Source organism: Netta rufina (genome assembly GCF_964035555.1).
Source record: "Netta rufina genome assembly, chromosome: 25".
Classification (NCBI taxonomy): domain Eukaryota; kingdom Metazoa; phylum Chordata; class Aves; order Anseriformes; family Anatidae; genus Netta; species Netta rufina.
This window is the reverse complement of record NC_140149.1, coordinates 7765341-7787189: the sequence shown is the minus strand read 5'-3', so window position 1 is coordinate 7787189 and position 21849 is coordinate 7765341. Positions and strand designations below refer to the sequence as shown.

Genomic DNA, 21849 nt, shown 5'->3' with positions numbered 1-21849 from the left:
TTCCTCCTCTCCAGAGGGCTGCTGCACCCCTTTGTGCCAGCAGAGAGCCCTCGGCAAGCGCCGTGTGCTATTCACGAAGGGCAGAGGCCGGATCTCGGCGCCGGGCAGCAGCCAGGCCTTCTTCTGACGAGACAAATAAATCCGGAGCTGTTTGAGGGCTCGGTGCTTGCTTTGACAGAGAGCCGGGGGACGGAACAGAGCCCTGGGAGAGCGGGAGGGGGCTGGGGGCGAGACGGGACGGGGCGAGGGGGGACTGGAGGCACCTCAGCAGGGCCGGGCAGGGCACCACACGAAGCCGGAGCCCCCGCCGAGCTGGGCCGGTCCCCGGGGAGCCCCTCACGGCCGCTGAGGGAGGCGGCGGAGCAGCGAGGGCCGCTCCCCGCCCGCTCCTTCCCGTTCCGGTGCCCTTGAGGGGGGAGACGCAAGATGGCGGCGGCGGCGCTGCTGCGGACCGGGCTGGTGGGGGGCCGCGGAGCGCGGACGGGTGAGTGGTGCGGCATGGCCCGAGCCTGCCCGTGTCCCTTCGTCTTCTTGTCCCTTTTCGTCTTCTTGTCCCTTTGTCCCCGGCCCTGACCGCCCTCCACCCGTCTCTCCGCAGCTCTCCTCACCAGGAGCCTCCTTCTCCTCCGCCGCCGCCCGGGGGTGCTGCCGGCACTCGCCTCAGCCGCTCCGATCCGGAGGAGCCACGGGCAGCAGGGGCACGGTACGTCCCAGCACGGCCCCCTGCGGCTGTCCGTGGGTCTTGTCTGTCCGTGGGTCTTGTCTGTCCGTGGGTCTTGTCTGTCCGTGGGTCTGTCTGTCCGTGGGGGGTGCCCCGCACCCAGCCGTGCTGAGCGGCCGCGGGGCGCTGCGGGGGTTGTGGGAGCAGCGAACCCGCTCCCTGAGGCGTTCACACGGGTGTTGCCGTGCTAAACGCTTCGTGCCGCCGCCTGCACGGTGACCTGGCGGTGGGTAAGGAGGGTGGAAGTTGTAACAGCAGCAGCAGAAGTGAAGGTGAGTGTTGGGCCTGGCCCCGCTGTGAGAAGCGCGGTGAGGCTGAGGACACTGCGCAGCCCTCAGCGCTGCTTGGAAGTGGGAAGTGTGAAGAAGCGTCGGGGAGAGCAGAGCCTTCACCATGACCAGACGTCTTCCTTCTTGCTCGGGCTTTCAGGCTAAACACGCTTCATACACATGCCGCGAAGCCTCCTTGGCCATGGTGTACCCTAGGGACGGTTATGAGTCCACAGCAGAGATCCTTCCCGTGTTTTACTGCAGGTTTCTTTGCTTTCTTTATCCCGTTGCTTTGCTGTCTGGTTTGTTTTTATTTGCAAAAAGGAGCAAAAGCATTTGGCTGCTGGTTTGAATATGGAAGTGTTAGGCAAGCACCCTGGGGGTATTGATTTCTGCAGGTAATTACACATTGTCAATTCTGGATGTTTTTTGCTTGGGCTGGTGCTGATAATTGTGGTTCAGGGTATCGCTTGTGAAATTAGGTGTTTGGCTTCCTCCAAAACTGATTTTTTCCCCCCTCCTTAACAGTATCTGTGCGCTTCTAGAAGGTAAGAGTTAGTCACAGAGCTTCCTACCCAGCACATCCGTGTCTGGAGTCCCCTGTTACACGGTCCACATCGTACCCAACTGAGCATCAGTGGAGGGCTGAAGTCCTCTGGCCTCCAGACTGCTTCTGGGTCACACACCAGTGTGATGGTCCCAGAAATTTACTCTGTGACTAGGGTTGTGAGGACTTGTGTTTGTGTTGACCTCACCTGTTGAGCTTCTGCTTCTTTGAATTAAAAGATGCTTCTCTTTCTCAGTGGCAGCAAAGAGGAGTATTTAAAATAAACCCTCTAGGCACTGTAAAATAGATGTATTTTCTCTTCCAGTAATTCAGAGACTTCTTAGTTTTGCTCAGACAGAAATGTAGTAGTCAGGTAGGAAAAAAACAGGTCCTTGGGTGGCATCGATGGGAGGAGGTGCGTGTGAGGCTGCAGCACCCAGAGCAGGAACGTTGCACTCATAGTCCTTCACCTTGCAGGTGGCTCCAAGGCTGCGTCCTTGCACTGGACAAGCGAGCGAGCTGTCAGTGTCCTCTTGCTGGGCCTCCTCCCCGCAGCCTACTTATGCCCTGGACCGGCCGTGGACTACTCCCTGGCTGCAGCCCTCACTCTCCACGGCCACTGGTAAGCTCAGTAGGTTCCTCAAAATAGTCAGTGAACTGTCAGTGACCTTTGACAAGACTTGCTGTACCTTGGTGTTTCTCTGTCACACTGTTCTGTATGTCAGAAGGCAGGACACACGTTGCTACTAAGGAATCTGTAAACTAAACATTCTGTAGCGTTCTCCTATATGATATGAAACCCAAAGTCCTGCCTTGGAGAACTGCCTTGGTACTGGCTGTGTAGAATCCTGGATGGTTTTGTCTTCTAAAAGAAGTGATGTTTTATGAACAGAGGGAACAGAAACAGGGCAGACATGCATAAAACAACTTCTTCTAAGGTTCTGAGCCATGGGTTGCTTTGTACATCTTAATGGTGATGAGATTCTGCCTAAAGAAGAGTTCAGAACAAACATTGCAGTGGAGACGTTTTGACCTTAATCATTTTCTTGATTCTTGCAAAACAGATGCTTGCTTACATTCTGAAGCACAGTTCTGCTGTGGTCTTTCATGTGGGTAGGCCTGGCTTTCTGTCCTTTATGAATCTAGGAGTGGATCCAGCTGTGTGGTTGGCCCAACTGGCAGCAGTTACATTCTTGAGGTGCTGCTGCTCTGCAGTTCCTCGCAGCAGCGATAAGACAATTTAAATGGACTTAGGGGTGAGAGGTTTCTTAAATCTCAGTTCTGCCCTTAGGGAGTTGCAGCAGGGATTCTTGCACTTTCTGGCAGCTCCTTCCCAAAGCTCTCCAATCTAGCACAGAATTCATCAGAAACGTGTCTGTCCTTGAACTTGGTTGACGGAGCTCTTTCAAATATAAAGCAGGTAAAGCAAATCCTGCCTGCTTTGGAGCACTTTGCTTGCTGGGCACGTGCATTTCAGTTCCAGGCAGTGGGACAGGCTGTTGCAGCCCACTGTGTTGAAATGAGTTCCTGGAATGACACTCGGTGTTGATGCACACAGCTTTGATTTGTCAGTTAATGTCTCTTACCCAGCATCAGAACTTTTCATACTGGGAATCATTTCTTTGTAAGCGGCGTGGGGATTTCCCCATGAGAAAAATATTTCGCTGCTTCTGTGCAGCTCTGCTGTAGCTTTCAGCAGAGAGAATCCACATCCTCCCCCACATCTTGCTTGTGTTGTTCCCTTTTTAAGCTGAGAAGTTGTTCCAATACCAAACTCTTATTTTTGCAAAGTGTGGACACAAGAATCTAAATCCTACACAGAAAAGTCCTCCTCTAGAGCTTTCATATGTATTCAATGCTAGAATATCTTTTAAAGAACAAAGATTATTTGCTTGCCTTAAAAGTTTAGTTGATTGCCTAACAGATCAGATAATCCCTCTAATAGCTGATCAGAAACTACAGAGGAATTCTGCATATATTTTTGAGGGGATTTCTTTCACCTTTTGCTGTGTTTTGCTATCAGAAATACTATTCTAAAATATTATTACACTTTGTCAAGACACCTGGGGCCATCTTTTGCTGTTTTCACTGGTGTGTAATAAATATTTCTCTGCCCAGCAAAGCTGCTCTGTTTTGAACTAGGTCATGTGTCTACCACAGGCCAGCTGCTTCCCACTAATTCCTTTCCTTGTTCCCTTGTCTTTTCTCTCGAGGGCTTTGTGTGGTTTAATTAGTTTGTGGTCAAGTCACACAGTAATTTTGCTGACAATTCTTAGCATGACTCAAGTTTATTTTGCTGTGTAAAGTGAAGATCTGTTGAAGATCCTTTATCAGCACTCCAGCTGAAGGACAGCCTGTGAATCCCACGTTGGGTATGCCTTACTTGTCTGTTCCTAGAGCAGTTCGTGGTGCAGGTGCATGCCGCTTGCACTTCTGACCTTACTCCACCATTCAGTGACAGGCAATAGCTATAATAATTCAAGAATTAGTTGCCTTTCAGATTGCTTCCACTTTCTGCTCCTCTTTTGTGTATCTAGGACTTATTCGCACCCCTTGTCTCACACTCAACATCACAAAGGTATCAGAGTCCCATCAGAGTGAAGCTGAGCTCTGTTCTCTTGGGGTAGAATCTGCTGCAGGACTTCGAAACTTGCCAGGCCACCAGCATGGCTTAACTTGTGGGAGACAGGTCCTTCAGCTTCACGTTAGACCAAGGCGAAATTCTAGGAAGAAGATTGTTGCAGTAAATGTGCTTCTCGTTTTCACCAAGTTGCCATCTGTCATCACAAAAAGTAAATACAACTGCTTCTGGGAAGAGAACTACCCCAGCAGGATGATAGAGCACTCTGTCTTCCTGTTGCTGAATGGTTTAAATCTGGACCACAGAATTCAAGAAAAGTCTGACAGATGTAGGAAAAAAACAGAGTATGCTAATCTCTAACTGATTTCTAATCTCAATACACATCCTTGAGTCTTGTGTGCATTTGTGACAAGGATCAGTCACAGAGTTTGGGCATTTCCTTTGGTCTGTTTTCTTCAGTCTTTCAAAATCAGGTTAGCTGGAGGCAGATCTCTGTTTGGAAGAGCTGTGCTCAGCACCTTCTTTCCTGAGCATTGTTAAGAAATCTCCAAGCCAGTATATCTGTATTTTAATAGAACATGTGAAATGTTTTTATGTATTTTCAGTACATGCATATGCTTTTTGAGTGAGAACTAGACCTTTGGTAATAACGGTTGGTGATAGGTGGTGGGAAAACAGACAGTTTGAGCCATTTTAGCAGGGCAGTCACAGTAGAGTGCCTGCCGGTGGATTTTCATGAGGCATGCTCTCCTGATTTCAGCTTGTTTCTCTCATTCTTTAGGGGTCTTGGACAGGTTATAACTGACTACGTCCATGGAGAGACACCCATTAAAGTGGCCAATACAGGTCTGTACATTCTGTCGGCCGTGACCTTTGCTGGCCTCTGCTACTTTAACTATAACGACGTCGGTATCTGCAAGGCTGTTGCCATGCTGTGGAGCCTCTGAGATGCGACAAGTCTCTGACAAACACGATTGTTCATTGCTGCCTTCGCTTTACCGTATTTTTACTGATGTGTTTGAGATGAGAATTGAATAACCAAGAGTCCGTAGTATGTAAATTCTGCAGCCACTTCATTATTTTTTTTTGATTTATTGCAAGAGCATTAAAAATCTTAGAAAGGAAGTAGAAGATATAAAGTGGATAATGTCCAGGTGAGAGTGAGTTGATTAAAGCCGCACTGCAAATTTGGAGTAATTAAGTACATCAAAGATGGAAAGTATAGCTGAAGATAACTTTCATTATAATGGCAGCTTTCCATGACTGGTTTTCTAAAATAGTCTCCTGCTTTGTAAAGCAAACTTGGTGAAAATTGAACTGTTATTTCTGACATCACAACTGAACTGTATGTAAGGCACTCCCTGTCATTCTTTTGATCCTGAGAGTTGAGGTAGAAAAGGGAATACTTTTTTCTTAATCCATACAATAAAGAATTTACAGAAATTGCGTGTGTGTTTCTGAGTGATTTTTAATACTGCTATTTTTCTCTGCAGATCTCTTCTAAAATCACATTCAAATACTTACAGCTCTAGCTCTGCTTTAAGTCATTTAGATTTTATAAAACAGATATTTTTATGAATATGTATCGTCCTTCTTTCCTAAAGGGTTGACATACTCTTGACTTTATAGAAGAGTAATTTCCATAATAAAATAAAGCAATAACTGACTTAGACTTTTGCAGATTAAGTCGAGGAGACAAGTAGCATATGGCTTTCATAGTTACCCTGCAACCTGTATACTCAGGTGCAGCATTTTGTGTTTTCTAAATCAACACAGCCACACTTTTTCCTGTGTGAGTAAAAAAGGAAGGAAGTATACCCTTTATGTCATGGCCTGACTTGAGACTGAGGCAGCATTCTTTTCCATATCTTTAGGTTTCAGAGGATTTCAGGGGAAGAAATGAGATTACGGTTTTTAACTTTCTTCTCAGGCTGGCTTAATAGTAAGGAGTGGTTGTTTCCATGTTCTAATGGTACTTTTGAGGTGCTATTAATAGTAAGAGGAACAGAACTGTGTTACCATCAGTGTGATTATGCAATAAGCAGAATCAGTAAACTGCTGAATTCAACAAGATTTCCTGAGTTGATTTTTGAATCTTTTTGTTTGTTTATTTTTTTTTTTCATTCATATAACCATGGGAAATATTATACAGCTGGCCAGTTGGGTTCTGCTAAAGTTGCTGTCAGAATTAAGGTGGTTGCTTCTCTCTGATGTGGATAGCAATGTAACGCAATTTCTATACAGTGAGGAGGATGCATGAGTCATTGTTGGATAGTTCTGTGGAATCTGAGCAGTTATAGAAGGTGGTGGACATTTTCTCTGTATAGACTGAACATACGATGCATTGATATGTGGTATTTGCTTAAGATACCTCGAGTGAGAAATGAGTTGTGTCAGAGTTTTGGGAATGGAGTAGGCCAGACCAACTATTGTAGGGGTTAGCAGCTCTGCAACCAGCTTGGTCAATTTTTGAGGCCAGAATGGAAAGGTAACAAGCAGAGCTTTCTCTGAGTCTGATTGCCTGCATCAGCTAAAGAGATGAAAGCTCGGGTGCAGCACAGCATGAAAGCTGGTAGGCAGGGTTAGCACAGCACTTCCATGTCTCCATCTTCCATACTTTTTAAAGCCCCTAATTTTATGTTTTATACCAAAATTAGAGTCTTCTCTCTTCTGCAAGCTTGAGAATTTTCCTGTTTCATGACAGAAGCCTTCCTGTTTGCTCTGATTACTTCTGCTTGCATGGTAAATAACAGTTATACCCTCTTCTGCCTGGCAAGACCCAGGACCCAGCTGCCACCCATGTTCAACTAATCACTGCCTCCAGTTGGATCAGAAGAGGAACAATGCCTATCTCATACATGGAAGATGAGAATAATGTGTCATCAATTTCCTCAAGAGTAAATATCCAAAGTATATTACACTAATCTTATTTTTGTCAAATGCCAGTGTTGGCTTGACTGCCAATGTGAAATAGAGTTCACAGCTCACCCCCAACATATGCTGCCTTGTTCTATACTCAGTAAGGTTCCATGTGGAACCACATTTGCCTTCATTGTTAACAGCATATTAGATGTACAAATGTGTATGATCAGTAATCTACAACTTACTGTTAAATTTTAACCCCCTTTTATTTTCTTAGTGGGCCCTCTGAAGACAAATGGCTTTATTAGAGCTTTAATTGCTTAGGTTACCAGTTTTCTAATCAAAGATTCTGGTGAGTTTCCAGTAGAAATTGTCTGTTGTTTCTACTTCAGTTGAAAGTGAGAATGCCACCGTGTAATCAGAATTGATGAAGACACTCAGGACATGATCATAGTGCAAAACGACACCATGTTTATTTGGCCAGGTTCCTGGCCTGTGTAGTAAACGTGAGGGTTGATTGTTACTAATTTTTAATTTGTTTAAACTTTCTCTCTGTCCCCATATTAGGTCTGCTTCACCTATGAGACATCTACCTCACAAGCAGTTTGATCAACAAACTCTGAAGTCTTTAGGGCTGAAACTATACAAGACCATAGAGGCATGCACATTTTTGTTTATTCATTGTGTCATTCTCTTTGCTTCTGTCTTACTGGCATAATTCTTCTTTTCCCCAATAACATGTATTTGGTTTCCTTTTGTAAGAAGCTCATTTTTGTATTGCCTTATTGAAATTTATCAACCTATTTTGCTTTAGATAAAAAATGAATTAGAGTTTTCTTTAAAAAGCCAAATTTTATTTTAAGACTGTTAAGTAATCACAGGTTGTACCTTTCATTATGACTTGTTAAAGTTATCTTTGTGGTTTCATCTACCTCATCTTCTCTTGGCAGTTTCTTTAAAATTAATTTTCTTAAGGAGTCTTCTTCCTCAAAGGCCAGGAACATCCCTCGTTCTAGTGAGTATTCAAATTTAAATGCCTTGGAGCTGTAAGATGTAAATGTCTTTTTGAAAAAGATGATGTTGCTTTCACCAGGAATGTCTTTTGGAACTTCTCCTTCCTGAGGAAAAAAGGGAATGGGTCAGTCCTAGCACAAGACTCGAGCTGTTTTGTTTCAGCTCACGAATGTTTGAATGCTTAATGTTGCCTACACATAGGGTATGAAAAGCAGACACTTACCCTAAATCGAACTATTATTTTCCCGTGCTCTTCCTCACAACACATGTAGTAGCTTTTATCTTCTACCTGGACACTGAATGCAACAGGCATCCCTGCTGAAGGTGTGGTAGTTTTGTAACAGTGCATGCAGAAGTTCATTCCGCTGCCTAAATATAAATTTTTTGAAACTATTAATGGTCTGCTTGGAAGAGAGCTGCAAAAACTTAGCCATAAGTATGTCCTACCTCTCTTAGCTGAATTTTATTCTTATAGATGAAATCTAAGTCTTTACTCTCGGTTTCACTATTTAGACTCAGTGATTACAAAGAACAAAAGCCCATCTAGAATAAAGAAATAGTACAATGGTTGTAAGACATGAAAAGTAGTGTACCAGATTTCATCTCCTGATCTGTTACGTCTTCAAAAGCTGCCATGTTCAGATCTGGCTGGACCACAAGCACCTGGCTATTAACATTCCGAAGGAAGCGATGGAGGGTTTTTTCCTTAGAGAAGGCATCACATTCCAGCTCTGCAGAAAATATTAAGCAAAGGGGAATAAAACTAATCTGCTTAGATCTTAACAGGTCACTACAGGCTTAATTTAAGATAGCATGCAAAATTGAAGATAGCATGCACAGTAAATTCTTAGAATAGCAATATCAAATGGAGCAGAAGCTGTCTTGTTCTTTCCACCTCTACCTCAGCAATCCAGGCAAGACAGAAGGATTTGCCAAAATACAAGGAGTCAGGGGAGCAAGCGAGAGAAGCTACAAATTCTGTTAATGCAAGTACAGAAGCGACAGTTCTCTCTTCTGCCCAACATTATAATCACATGAAAAGCTTCTTGTATTAGGGAAGCACTTCCTTCAGGAGAAATAAAGCAACATCAACTTCAGAAAGGAGTGAGCTGTAGCTCTCTTTTAGAGTAGTCATTAATCAGTTTAAAAACTTGTTCTCTCAGGCACACAAAGCTTCTGTATGTTAGTACACCCAGGCAGGTTAGTTTAGATATAATTGATTATGAAGTAATAAATGATGAGCTTTCAGCTTACCATCGTCATCTTGGTTCCAAGTGAGCAATTACAAAAAAAAAAAAAAAAGAAAGAAAAGTCAATCTCTGCCTTACAAAATAAACCGATTTCTAACCAATTTTATACGGCAAAACTGGAAAATGTTCAGCCAGTCACCTGTACATTTTGAGCTATACTCCCCCGTATCCCTAAGCCACCAAACTGAGCTGTTCTTGCTTCATAGCATTTCATTTGTGAGCATAACATGCTCAATAGAATGGCGAAGCCAACAGTCATTTGAGAAGTGAAGTTATCACCAAACCAAGAAGCATGCAAAATGTTTTCAGGTTAATTCAGTTTCAACCTGCGTTCAAGGAATAAATGGCATGCACAATTCTGCATTCATCAGCACCTTTGTTCTAACAGCAATTTCATTTCAGATTGCTTCCAAAGAAGAGGCCATTTTTAGACTGTAGGTCTGGAAGTTATCAAGTTATTCCAATTCCACCCACAAGCCAAAAATCCTTCCAAGTTATCAGAATATTTTATATAAAGCAGTAATTATTCCACTGACTCATATACTTTGGCTACAATACTTCAAGCTGAAGAAGCTTAGGGGAAAATTATGTGAAAGTGGAGTGATAAAAGAGTTATTTTTCATCAGTGTTCAAACAGAGAAATTTAGTGAAAGCTTATGGTGTTCACCAATAGTATGGTACTGACCTGTTACTGCACTGGGACAGCTATCACAAACTCAGGTGCTTTTTGCACTGAGCAGCCTGTCTGCGTAATCAAAGAACAATAACTACTAAAGCGGTGGGAGTAGTATAAGCTTAGAGGATTGCTTAGGTAGTCTGGGGGTTACAAACATGTCTACAGAAGCAGGGATGCCTGCACAAGGAAAGGATTGAATTGTCTAGCATCTTTTGATCTTCTGCGCAGGTACCAGAAACACCTGGTCTCGTTAAGCAGGGGGTAATCATTACCAGCAAAATAGAGGCAGAGGTTCTCTCCAAGCTGTACTGCACACACAACCATCAATTCACAGCTCATCTTCACCCTGCCAAAAAACACAAGAGAGCTCAGGGTTAGGAACAATGCTTACTTTGTGCAGTGAGGGAGTTCTTGGGCGAGTTTGCCTCTAATGCACAGCACCACATTAGTGACAGCGTATTTCACTGTATCTGGAAAAATAGTTTTTGAAGGACATTTGGTTTCCTTCTCTGTTGCCTTTTGCCATTATTTAGAATTACACAGAGCATCCTGAAAGTTCTATTTTATAAAACTTTCCATTGATTTATGTGATGTTACACGAAAAAAGGATCTGGTCCAGAGTACATTTCACTAAATAAATAATTGTTCCATATATAACATTATACAAACTCATTTTCTGTTTCTGTGGGAATGCTAATAAGTAGCTCCATAAACATATTTCATCAAATTAGTTCTGTTCTCTCAGGCCTGCAAAAATTGTCTTACTATCACATGGCCATTTCTGTTTCTCATTTTTCATAAGGAAATGACTTGGAATGGTGACCAAGAACTTGCAGAATGCCCAAAACTTATTCTTGCTTCGACTGCCCCCTAGAATAGCCTGTGTCTTTCCATTAGCTGTAAGGACAGCCCAAAGAGTCTAAACTTTATGTTGAAATTAGCTATTCAAGTGCATCTTGAGCTGGACTTGTACAGGTGCCTAGAGAAGCAGAGATGTAGTCTGTTTTGCAGTAGTGGAGATGTGCTTATGATATTTTAACCTTATTTTTACCAATGTATCACAGCTATTCTCTTTCAAGACTGACACAGAGCAAAGTGAGGAAGAAAAGGCACGCTTGCATTCAGAAAAAACACCTGTCATTCACCAAAACCCTGAACTAATCATTAAAGTCCAGGCAGCTTCTGCACCTCAGAGGTTTTGATCTTTATTCTGCATTCTTCAGGCTTGCACTGTGCCTCTACTGTCAAGACACAACCCCTCCAGGAACTCCAGAAAAATAATTTGGTTTTGCTTTGTTCTTGTCCTTGACCTCCTACTGGTAACAGCCAGCCAGACTTCATGTTCTTTAACTTTTTGACACAGTGACTGAGAGCCGTTAGTGTGTAAAACAGCACGGCAATGGCTATAAATTTGCTCTACCCCTTCCACTTGCCTATGACTGCACTCACCCCTTTTCTTCTATCTAAAAGTTTCCAACTATGCTGGCAGAAAAGAGATACACCTGTACAGACTGTGTTGCTTCACAGAGCACAGGCTTTTCCATGTCTTAGTTCCAGCAGTGCATCAGGAGAAAAAAAAATACAAAATAAAACAAAAGTGACCTGGAGTGACCTGACTGGGGCTGTAAAGTCAAGTATTTCAGAAATTCTGCTCTATTCTAGTGCTATTGGAAGCAATAAATCTAATAAATAAACACTAGAATGCATTAAAAAAAAAATAAATAATATCCTCTTCAAAATTAAAACAGCATCTACTACCCTTAAAGGAAAGGTTAAAAAGAGGTTAAAGACAGCAGAGGAAGATACGACATCCTTTCACTTCTCTGGCAGTAGAGTTTTAAAATGTCCTCTTCTATGCCACTGAATTTTGTGAAATGCAGGTTGCCACTTTCCTTCCTGTTTCGTTTTGGTCTGCATCTTAGGAAAATGAGCAAGAGATTTACTAAAACGCTTTTTTTCGCTTTCAGAAAATAAACAGCTCACTTTGCTATCTGCAAGATCTGCTTTGCTTGGCTTTGTGATAGGCGCCCTACGTTTGGCCAGCTGCACCCAGCAACAGGCAGAGTGACATTCAGCAGCACAGCCTCTAACCGTTGGGAGCCCAGCATCTGCAAGCCTTCAGCTGGAGCTGCTTCTTGCTGTGCACTATGCAGGGGAGAAGAGAGTCACAGCAGAGTGCACAGAATGCACATGGTTGTTCTAAGTAGCCTAGAACATGAAGGGCTCCATTCAAACCTACCACTTCCCGTCCAGGCATTTTTTCCCTTGTGCTAGCTGCTGGAGTGACAAATGTAGCATTAAACCTGGGCAAACAATGGGAAGAACAGGCTCTTGCACCATCATTTTACTGTGCAGTCAGAGCATCTGGCTTACTTCCAAGGCTCCTTTTCGCAACTTAAACAAAATTATAAAGCAAATACACTTGAGCAACTTAGTCAGCCTTAGGGATTGGTGGGGAGGATCATGGTGACTTCCTTGTCCCTCCAGAAAGAGCACACTAAGGAATGTATTTGGGAGCCATTCTTTTCCTCATTTTTGTAGCCTGTATAGCACTAGCTGGTCGGGGTGGAAGAGACAGCCGGGTTCATGGCAGAGGACAGCACCCTCCTTTCTGAACACGCACACCCAACCCTTTGAAATGAAATACCATGCCACCAGCCAGCACGAGCCTCACGTAGCTGAGCGAGCCTAGAAGTCGAGGACTATTATTCTAAAGCAGCGGGGAAAGCATAAGCGGGATTTATGGATAAAGGACTAAAGATGGCCCTCGTTTTGGCGGGTAACCCAGCACAGGGACTCCCTGCCGAGCAGAGGGTGCGGGTTGGATCCCTGCTCACCCAGTGGAGAAGGGGCAGGGGCAGTGGGGGCAGCAGGGGCAGGGGCAGCTCCACAGCCCCCAGAAGGGATCAGGGACAGCAGCCATCCCCCGGATCTCGGGGTGCCCCACTCCCACGAGGAGCCCACCGCCCCTTCCCCGGGCGGCAGCGCCCTTACCTCGGTGCTGGGGGCGGTGGAGCGGTGCGGAGGGGCTGCGGGACCCCCAGGGAAGCCGAACCCCCGGCCCCGGGTCCAGGCGTGTCCGTGGGGACAGGAGCAGAGCCGGGAGCACTGCCGGGGCTCGGGGCTCGCCTCGCTCCTCCCGAGGCTCCTGGCGACAGCGGGAGGGGATTTCAGGGCGGGGGGCTCGGTTCCTGGAGCGTTTGTGCGCGTCGGCATGTAGGGGTGGCACTTCCCCTAAGAAGAAAGCCAATCACGCAAATTCGAGGTTACGAAGGAAACTTTTCTCTCTCTCTCTCTCTCTCTCTCTCTCTCTCTCTCTCTCTCTCTCTCTCTCGTCCCTCCACCTCACGCCGATGCTGTCAGAGGAGGGCTCGTTCCCACGGCAGCAAGTTACCCTCCCCAGGCTCTCGGCACGATGCCGGCAGCAGGCAGCCCTTCCTTCCCTCTCTGCACACTCGCCCCTAAACGCTGACTGCTGTAGGGAAGCCAGTCTCGGACCTAAGGCATGCTGCGTGCCTCGGGCTCTTTAGCAAAGCAGCAGCAAGAAACACATCGCTGCTCTCTGCGAAGTCCTCCCCCCGATCACCTTCCGTAGAGGTGTAACCACAGGAGAGAAATATTGGCAGCTCTTAAGGAAAAGGAAAAGCCAGAAAAATACAGCTGACAGTTAAAAACAGGTGAATGAATAGCTCCTAATTTGCACCAGCACGTGAATTGCTTCGCAAGTCCTTATTAATTGGGAATAAATAAATTGGTGCTGGCTGGAAGGGTTCTTTTAGCTGCCCCAGCCCCAGCCGGGCTGTTTCGCAGGAGGCACGGCTGCCCCGGGGGCGGCGGGAGCTGCGGTTCCTGCAGCGGCAAGTACCGTGGAGCGGTAGGACATAAAAGCAAGAAAACAAACCCGGGATCGAATTATTCGCTGATATTTTGCATAGTTTGTAGGATTCAATACATTTTTAGTACTGGGCTGTGGGGGAAAAAAAAAAATAAAGCGGTAGAGCAGACGACAACGCAAGCTGAGCCGTTGTTCCCCTGTTCCCGTGCCGGTCTCTTAGCGGGGCAGCTGTACCCGTCTGTCGGCGATGTGTTCCTGGCTATACCCTAAACCGAAGGAGGTATTTCTGAGGCCAAAGGGGCGTCTTTCAATATCCCTTCTGAGCTAATAATTCTGAAATAGAAGTACTGTCTATTTTACTAATGACTGTGGTTCTTGTCTGTACCTCACAAACAGGTTAAGACAAAAACCACAGGCTAGCTGCAGAAATGTATTGTTTCTTTGAAACTGTTGAAAGAAACCAATTAAATTGATTTAGAATAAATTATAAAAAGCAGAGGAATGCAGGTGTTGCAGAGTATTTCTCAGGAGGCAAATTTTTTCTTTGCCTAGTTACTGGAATATACTTTCCACGGAGTAAAACTTCATGTTTCAGGCAGATAAAAATAAATTTTTGGTAGCTACTGCTTTCAAATAATAAGTGTAATTATTTATAGGCACTCAATCACACTAAATTCAAATCAGAGAGCAATATTATATTATCCTCTTCCATTTTCTTGTTTTGTTACAAGGCATTCACAGTGTGTGTTGTTCACCTTAACCTATACCAAAGAGATCTCCAGATCTGATTTAAACAATTAGACCTAGATTATTTTAATATATAACAGTTGTAATTCTATCATTTCTCTTGGCATTCTGCTTGAATGGTTGGCTCTTGCAGTAATACACACACACGTCTCTTAAAATATAACTGATTTCTGCTTCTGATTGTTGGTTCCTGTAAGTTTTCCCGATAGCTATTATGTAACAGATAGTTCCTTCCTCTGAAGTTATAAAGTACGATCAAATTGACTCTTGGTTTCTTTCAATGAAAATAAAAAGTTTCACTTCTTTAAGTATCTCCCTCTGAATAATTTTCTGTTGGCTTAAAATAATACTCACGAATCTTGTCTTCCTTCTATTGACTTTTAATTGATTTTTAATAATTCAGAAACCAGAGCTTTATTCAGGAGAGCCCCCCATTTGGGTGGTACTGCTTGTGTCTCTCTTTCCCAGATACCTAACTTTTTGTTTCATTAACATATATATAAAATTAATGTTGTAATCATTATTTATTCTTTTGCATTTTTTCTTTATTAAGTTTAAATTTACATGCAGATCACTAGTGAAATATTAAATAATATTGTACTTGGTACAGAAGGTTGTGCAAAAGCACCAAAAAACCAGTGCCAGTCAGCCAATATTGTTAATTTTGTATTAACCAAAATTGGTCTGTTGTTTCAACCTTTGAGATAGTAAAAATTCAGTTAGGTCATTTAGCAAATTGGAGTTTTTTTTTCCTCTTAGTCTTTACATATTTGCATTTTTAAAGGCTGGGGTCTAACTCATAACAATCATTTTTATTTTAAGTTTTAAGCTTTCATTTCTCCTGCTATTTTAATATCTCTAATTTTAAAGGAACAGGAACTACTTTTATAGTAATTGCTTAGACTTCTTTTTTCTTTTTTTATTTTTCTGACCTCTTTCCATAGACTATCACATCCATAAGATACTGAAAGTGGTTTAAAAAAACAAACAAACAAACAAAAAACAACACATAGTTCACTTATTATAAGTCAGGTAGTCTGTTAGTAGAAATGTTAATATATTAATAACAACTTAATATTTAATTGGCATATTTCTTTTGTATCTATTTTATAATGTTAGATAGGGTTCTTCAATATTTTTGGAGAGTTTCACGAAGTGGGCCATGACAGTGAATTGGATATTGCTTCTATTTTGAGGAAGTGCTTAGTTCTTGTTCTTTCAGCAGTTTCACTTCTTACCCTGAGTTCTGACTTTCAGAGGATATATGGATAAAACGTGTAAGGTTAAGATCTGTTCTCTTAACCAGAAACGAGAGATGCATGAAAAGTCCCCTGTACTCCAACGTAACTTCACATTTTGTGACTATTTTCTTCACTGTAGCTCATCAACCTGAGGTTTAGGAAGGCAGCAGCAGAATGGTGTTGAACATTTTGGTCTAAGAACATGAGGTGTAATGCTGAAAAAGGTTTCCCGGATGGTGGTGGCCAGCCTCTTGCTGCTGTAAGCAAGCAACCTCACCACACTATCTGACTCAGACACTTCCTAATGAAACTGTACACTGTTTACCTACAGTGTAAGGAAAATGCAATCTTTTTTTCCATTTTATAGAAAAGCCTCGTTTGTCTTGGAAGTAGCCTAGTCTTATAGGTCTGATGTAATTGCTCAGATTTACGCATTTGCGGGCTCTTCCAAATTTTTGAAAGGGGTCCATCTGGCCTAGACACCCGCAAGCGGCCCCTGCTTCCCACTGCCATGCCACCTGCGACAGACACTGCCAGCGCTGTCCCAGTGCCTGGCACAACCACACGGTGCCTACGGGCGGCCTCGTGGGCCCAGGGATAACCCAGGCGTGTGGCCGGGCTGTGACACCCCTCCCGCGGCCGCCTGAGCCGGCGGCACGGCTTCTCCTCGCCTCAGGAGCCAGCCCCCCCTTCTCCTCCCCTCCGCCGCCGCCATTTCGCGGCGGCCGTTAACGGCCGCCAACGGCCGCCAGGCCCCGGAGCCGCCCTGAGGGGAGCTCGGGGGGACGGCATCTCCCTGAGGGAGCCCCCGCTGCCCACCCCGGGACGCGGAGCCCTCTCAGGGCTGCGGTCGAGGTGCTGTGTGTGGAGCGGTCACGGAGGTGTTGGTCACACATTTGTCAGGTGTCTGTGCAGGTTTATTTCCCACTAGTTACACTCAGTAACTGCTCACAAAATCTGAATGTTGTACATATTTATTTATTTTTTCTTCTAATCAGGTAACAATGACAAGCAACGCACAAAAATCTGATGAGAATAGAAGTAAACGTAAAAAAGCGATGGAGGTGAGCAATTCCGTGTGAGGAAGGGTCTCGCCCTTGCAGCCCCAGTGAGGGACGAGCTCACTGCAAGTGGGGGTGTTCAGCCTACAGAAGAGAAAGCTCCTGGGTGACCTCGTTGCAGCTTTTCAGTACTTAAAGGGGGCTTAAAAAGAGATGCAGAGCGACTTTTTGCTCAATCAGATAATGACAGGATGAGGGGGAATGGTTTTAAACTAAAAGAGAGGAGATTTAGATTAGAGGTTAGGAGGAAATCCTTCACTCACAGGGTGGTGAGGCACTGGCACACGTTGCCCAGAGAGGTTGTGGGTGCCCCATCCCTGGAGGTGATCAAGGCCAGGCTGGATGAGGCCCTAGGCAACCTGATCTAGTGGGTGGTGTCCCTGAAAATGGCAGGGTGGTTGGAACTACATGTAGATGATATTTGAGGTCCCTTCCAACCCAACCCGTTCTATGATTCATTCTATGATTCAGTGGAGCGAGGCATGGTGCAGCTGCTGCTCTGGTGTTGCTGCGAGCTCCTGTCACAGAGAGGGGAAGAGAGCCCCATGGCTCTCCTTGGTCCCTCACACAAGGTGTTCTGTCCTCTCTGCTGACGGGGGAACAAGGATGACTTCTGTGAGGAACCTTCTCAGACTGAAGATCAACAAAATGGGGTGTGCACTGCAACATGGTTATGTAGGGCCTCTCGAGAGTGAACTGCTGAAGTGCACCAGATTTTACTGATAGAGGCAAAAATCCTAGGATTTCCCAGCCACACCCTAGTATAGTGATGCTGTGCCTGCTCTTAACAGAGGGCGTTGGCACAGGAACCAGCACTTGGCTTTCTGTGAAAACGGTTGAGATATTTTTGAAACTTTTTGCTGTTTTCAATTAAATTTGATCAGACGAGCTGAGCATGTTTCAAGTCCTAGAATCTGTTTGTTTATTTATTAATTTATTTTATTTACTAGAATGAAGCCACAGAGAATCCTCAGTTGTCTTCCACTGACAAAACAGACTTGGCTTTTTCTGAGAGCTCCCAGTCCCTTTACAAACCTGAACCACCGGAAGAGGTTTTAACTGGTGATGTATTAAATATACTTAAAGTAACTACTGAATTAATTAATGGGATGTCGAGATGAAGATTCATTCAACTGTTAAAATAAAATTACTTTTTCCTTTTAACAGAGATGAACAAAGAAATTAAGAACTTGTTATCAAAATACGCCCAGATTTTAAGGCAAGTTAATTGTCCTATTTATACAGCACTTCTTTCTAACTTTTCTTGGTATGATTGATTACTGTGGCTGTATATAAAAACATATGGTGAAAATTATAAACCATAGATCTTGAAATAAAAGTGCTTTTCTCTGTTACAATAGAGAACAGATAAATTGGTCAGAAACTGAATATTGGTAGACTGCACACTTAAGTAAAGCATAAAAGCAGTTACTGGTTTCAGTATTAATTTCAACTTCAGTTGTGGGTCATTTTTGTTTTGTTTTGTTTTCAATTAAGTGAGAGAGCAGCAATGGATGCTTCTTATGTCCAAGAACTTGATGGAATCTTGAAAGAAGCAAGGACCCTAGAAAACCACTTAAAACAGAAGAGGGAGAGTCTGAAACAGAGATTCACTGTGATTGCAAATAGTCTGCAAAGCTGAATGGAGTCTGTTAGACTGCAGAAATACAGAGCAAAACTTTGTAAAAACCATGGTGAATGTGATAATGAATGTTTCATAAATATCTTCTGTAAGTATTTCTAATTCAGGAAACTTTCAACAATTTAAACAGCATCTTATTTTTTAAATAAGTAAGCATATGCAATATATAGGGTAGTGACAGTAAACATGGCACTAAATATCCCCTTTAAATCCTACCACTCCAAGGGATTCTACAGATTAGAACATCTTTTCTTTTTGACCCATTGTGTAGGCTGTCCCTGTACTTCCATCCTTAGAAAACTAACTTTTGATGCTAAAATTGTAGTAGAATGTATCTGAAATCATATTTTTATTTTTGTCTCAGAGCATAAATAGATTGAAGAGATCAGCTAAGAAACAGGAGAGTTCTATTAAGAGTATTACTTTGGGAAATGTATAAAGATGTATAAAGTCTTAATTTGAATATATATTTCAATACCTACACCTTTTCAAATGAAAAATGGTCATTTTAATATAATCATAAAAGCATATAATCAAAACTTTGCTGGTAATATCAATAAATGAAAGATAATGTTACCTCTATCTTGAATTACACTGTTCTTTTATTATTGTTGTTATTATTTTGATACATCAGTACTGTTTGCTGTATATCCAGTTTATTTAAGGGTGATTATAGAGTTTTTGAACAATTTTTCTTTCATGTCATTTCATTCGGTTAAAAGATGAAGCATAAAATGTATAAAGCATTACTTGTACTAATTGTGAGGCCAATGTAAAAGAAAAGAGCTAGATAATCCTGTTGCTAGCATAAGATAGATAAATATATCTTTCTCTTAGTGCTGTGCGTTAATTTTTTCTTTAAATCTTTTTGGACTTAAAAGGCAGAAAGGAAGGTAGATACAAGTCCCGACTGAATGTGATGTCTGTCAAGCTAATACTAATAATCAAATTAAAACAAATGAGAGAAACTGGACACCTAGGAAGAGATTTTCCAAGGTATCTAAAGATGCAGATATGGACTTAGTAGGATTTTCAAAGTGCCTACGGATGTAAGCACCTTACATGCTTAGGAATTTCTTAAAATCCCATAAGATGACTATCTGCATATTTAGCATCTAAAGACTTTTAAAAATCTCACCACTGGTATACATCATATTTTACTAGAGTCTGCTAATTTTGTAATTGGTCTCTACAATTCTGTTCAAATGCAAGAAAGTGGGAGAAAAAGAGAAGTTTTTGGAAGCTAAATTTTCTAGAATATTGTACTCGGTGTCTGTAGAATAATCATCTAAACAAAAATTATTAAAGGCAAAGTTTAAAATTGTCATCTGTGAAGTGTTTGAATTTGAAAATCTACCTGAAGTAACTCATATAAGCATTTAAATAAAATTATTGCAACTTTCATGACTTAAATATCTGTCTGTTTTGTCAAATTCAAAAAGAGCCTTGTTGTGTTTTACCTGTTTGTGCTTAGGAAAATCGTACAACTTTTTTCGATCAGATAGATTCATTTCATTAGATTTAGTTTGCGTGGCTAATATATATAGGCTGTAAAGCTCTTGTGCTAGTATCAAATATTAATAAGATGCACAACTTAGAAGTCCCATTGGATCACATAGTGCAAGTTTCTTCCTTTAGGGGCTCAAAAGAGCACAGATATGTACTGTTACTTGTGTAGTGGTCTGCTCCATTTAAAAACTTCATAAAATCCGATAAAACTATTCAGTCTGCACCTCTTAGAATGGAGAACTGCTTAAATCTGACATTCAAATGCAGTTCAATTCAACATGCCTCTCTCAAAGATGACTTGCTTTTCTACAGTGACTTCTTATATGATTGGTTTTCATTACGTTACACTGCTTGTTTGTAATACAGTATTTATGGTGGGATTTCTGTCATAGTAAAAGGATTTTAGAGTCTGAAGAGAGGTTAAAAGTAAACTCACTAGGCATGGCTACAGTAGCCTGGGTGAACTTGTGAACAGTGTGATTATGCTCATTAAAAGGCAGTCATTCAAAGCTTTGTATGATTTTGAAATTAACATTTTTAAAACTAATTACTAAATTGCTATGAACAACAAAATTTCTGTTTTTTGCTGCACAAATCTATGTAAAATATATGTAAGAAGAACTACTAACCAAATAAAATAAAATATGTAGTTTAATAAAGTTCTAGTTTGAAATGGTAAGTTGAGAAAGCTTAAAGTATCCATTGAAAAGAAATCTCTTCTCTTTTGAAGGTAAAAACATTTCAGCAGTGGAAATACCCACTTACCGGTTGCTTTTGTACATAATTCTATTCCCATTTAAAAGGAATTCTTCCATAATTACTTTACTTTAAAAATATAAACAAGGTTTCTTGCCTTCCAGTGTGCTATTCAATATCTGTTGTATGTGGGAATACTCATACTCTGTTTATCTTCTAAACCATTACAAAATATAATTTTGGTGTTTTCCAATTTGCCTACATTGATAGTGATGTTCCTGGGCTTATTGTTTCTCTTGGGTATTTCAATATTTATTGGGAGAAAAAAAAACAATTTTCTTACTCTCGTCTTCTGAAATGAAGCTAAAAGTTCATCCTCTCTCTGAGGAATGAGCTTCATATGGAGTCCTCCTGGCACCTCTCCCATCACTATCCGCTTTCCAGTTTTACTGAAGGAGGTTTGAACTGAAAATTAATTGGCTTTAAAGCTGCCAAATCTGATCAGCAAAGCTCAGCTGGTAACTACGTTTTCTTTAAGCTTCTCCCCCTGTTGTTTAAGCTGCAGTGCCTTAGTAAATTACCAAGAACGTCTAAGATGACAGATCAGTAACAGAATATAAATGGATTTTCTAGAAATTGTGGAAGCATCTGAGGCAAAGTTCTGATTCTCTTGAAGTCACGGGGATTTTCGGCAGTGATTCTCTTGCATTTCTGAGCTTGCTGTGAGTACTTTCAGAATCCAGAAATTGTAAGTGATGAAAAACTAGTATTCAGTTCATCTCATTGCTCTGCTATTATCTGAAAGCTGAAATGGAGAACAACAAATAATGCAGATGTGGCTGAGGTATTCAGGGACCAATCATCTTTACCCAGAAAAGGTTATTGACTTTTCACTTAAAATGAAACTGCCTTGAAATAGCGTAGATGTAGGTACATGGATCATAATGGAAAAATACAAGATTGAATAGGTAATAGATCTATTTAAGGCATATGAAATTTAGTCTAAATTCAATTCAGCTAATCTAAAAAACCTCGAGGTTTTTCTTTGAATTGTCTTTTGAAAACCTGACGAAGGTAGTACTAGCAAAGACCAGAATGAGTCTCTTACATTATCAGGGTGAAAAGCTGGAAAAATGAGGACAAAGAATCACAGATCGATCAGTCTAACTCTTATCCTGTGGAGATTCTGTACCAAATT

General features: G+C 42.3%; 3 protein-coding genes across 3 annotated transcripts; 2 read left to right on the top strand and 1 right to left on the bottom strand.

Moving 5' to 3' along the window:
• The first annotated feature begins 301 nt into the window (after window positions 1–301).
• SDHD (succinate dehydrogenase complex subunit D) lies at window positions 302–5564 on the top strand. The gene is made up of 4 exons (XM_084301529.1): window positions 302–484; window positions 599–703; window positions 2015–2159; window positions 4900–5564. Exons 1-4 carry the CDS (start codon window positions 427–429, stop codon window positions 5063–5065), a joined length of 474 nt encoding a protein of 157 aa, XP_084157655.1. The 5' UTR covers window positions 302–426; the 3' UTR covers window positions 5066–5564.
• A 2291-nt stretch (window positions 5565–7855) lies between these two features.
• IL18 (interleukin 18) lies at window positions 7856–10389 on the bottom strand (the record flags this gene model as incomplete). The annotated part of the gene is made up of 4 exons (XM_084301555.1): window positions 10193–10389; window positions 8588–8725; window positions 8218–8363; window positions 7856–8098 (listed from the first exon to the last, which is right to left on the bottom strand). Exons 1-4 carry the CDS (start codon window positions 10257–10259, stop codon window positions 7856–7858), a joined length of 594 nt encoding a protein of 197 aa, XP_084157681.1. The 5' UTR covers window positions 10260–10389.
• A 6358-nt stretch (window positions 10390–16747) lies between these two features.
• Window positions 16748–19782, top strand: TEX12 (testis expressed 12; the record flags this gene model as incomplete). Its single annotated transcript, XM_084301643.1, has 4 exons — window positions 16748–16807; window positions 17755–17866; window positions 17972–18023; window positions 18302–19782. 4 exons carry the CDS (start codon window positions 16748–16750, stop codon window positions 18444–18446), a joined length of 369 nt encoding a protein of 122 aa, XP_084157769.1. The 3' UTR covers window positions 18447–19782.
• Between the last annotated feature and the right edge of the window lie 2067 nt (window positions 19783–21849).

Excerpts from the sequence above, each read along its gene's own strand:
- SDHD (XM_084301529.1), top strand. The coding sequence starts at position 427 with ATGGCGGCGGCGGCGCTGCTGCGGACCGGGCTGGTGGGGGGCCGCGGA. Across the intron at positions 485-598 it reads GGGCCGCGGAGCGCGGACGG|CTCTCCTCACCAGGAGCCTC; the intron begins GTGAGTGGTGCG and ends GTCTCTCCGCAG. Across the intron at positions 2,160-4,899 it reads CTCACTCTCCACGGCCACTG|GGGTCTTGGACAGGTTATAA; the intron begins GTAAGCTCAGTA and ends CTCATTCTTTAG.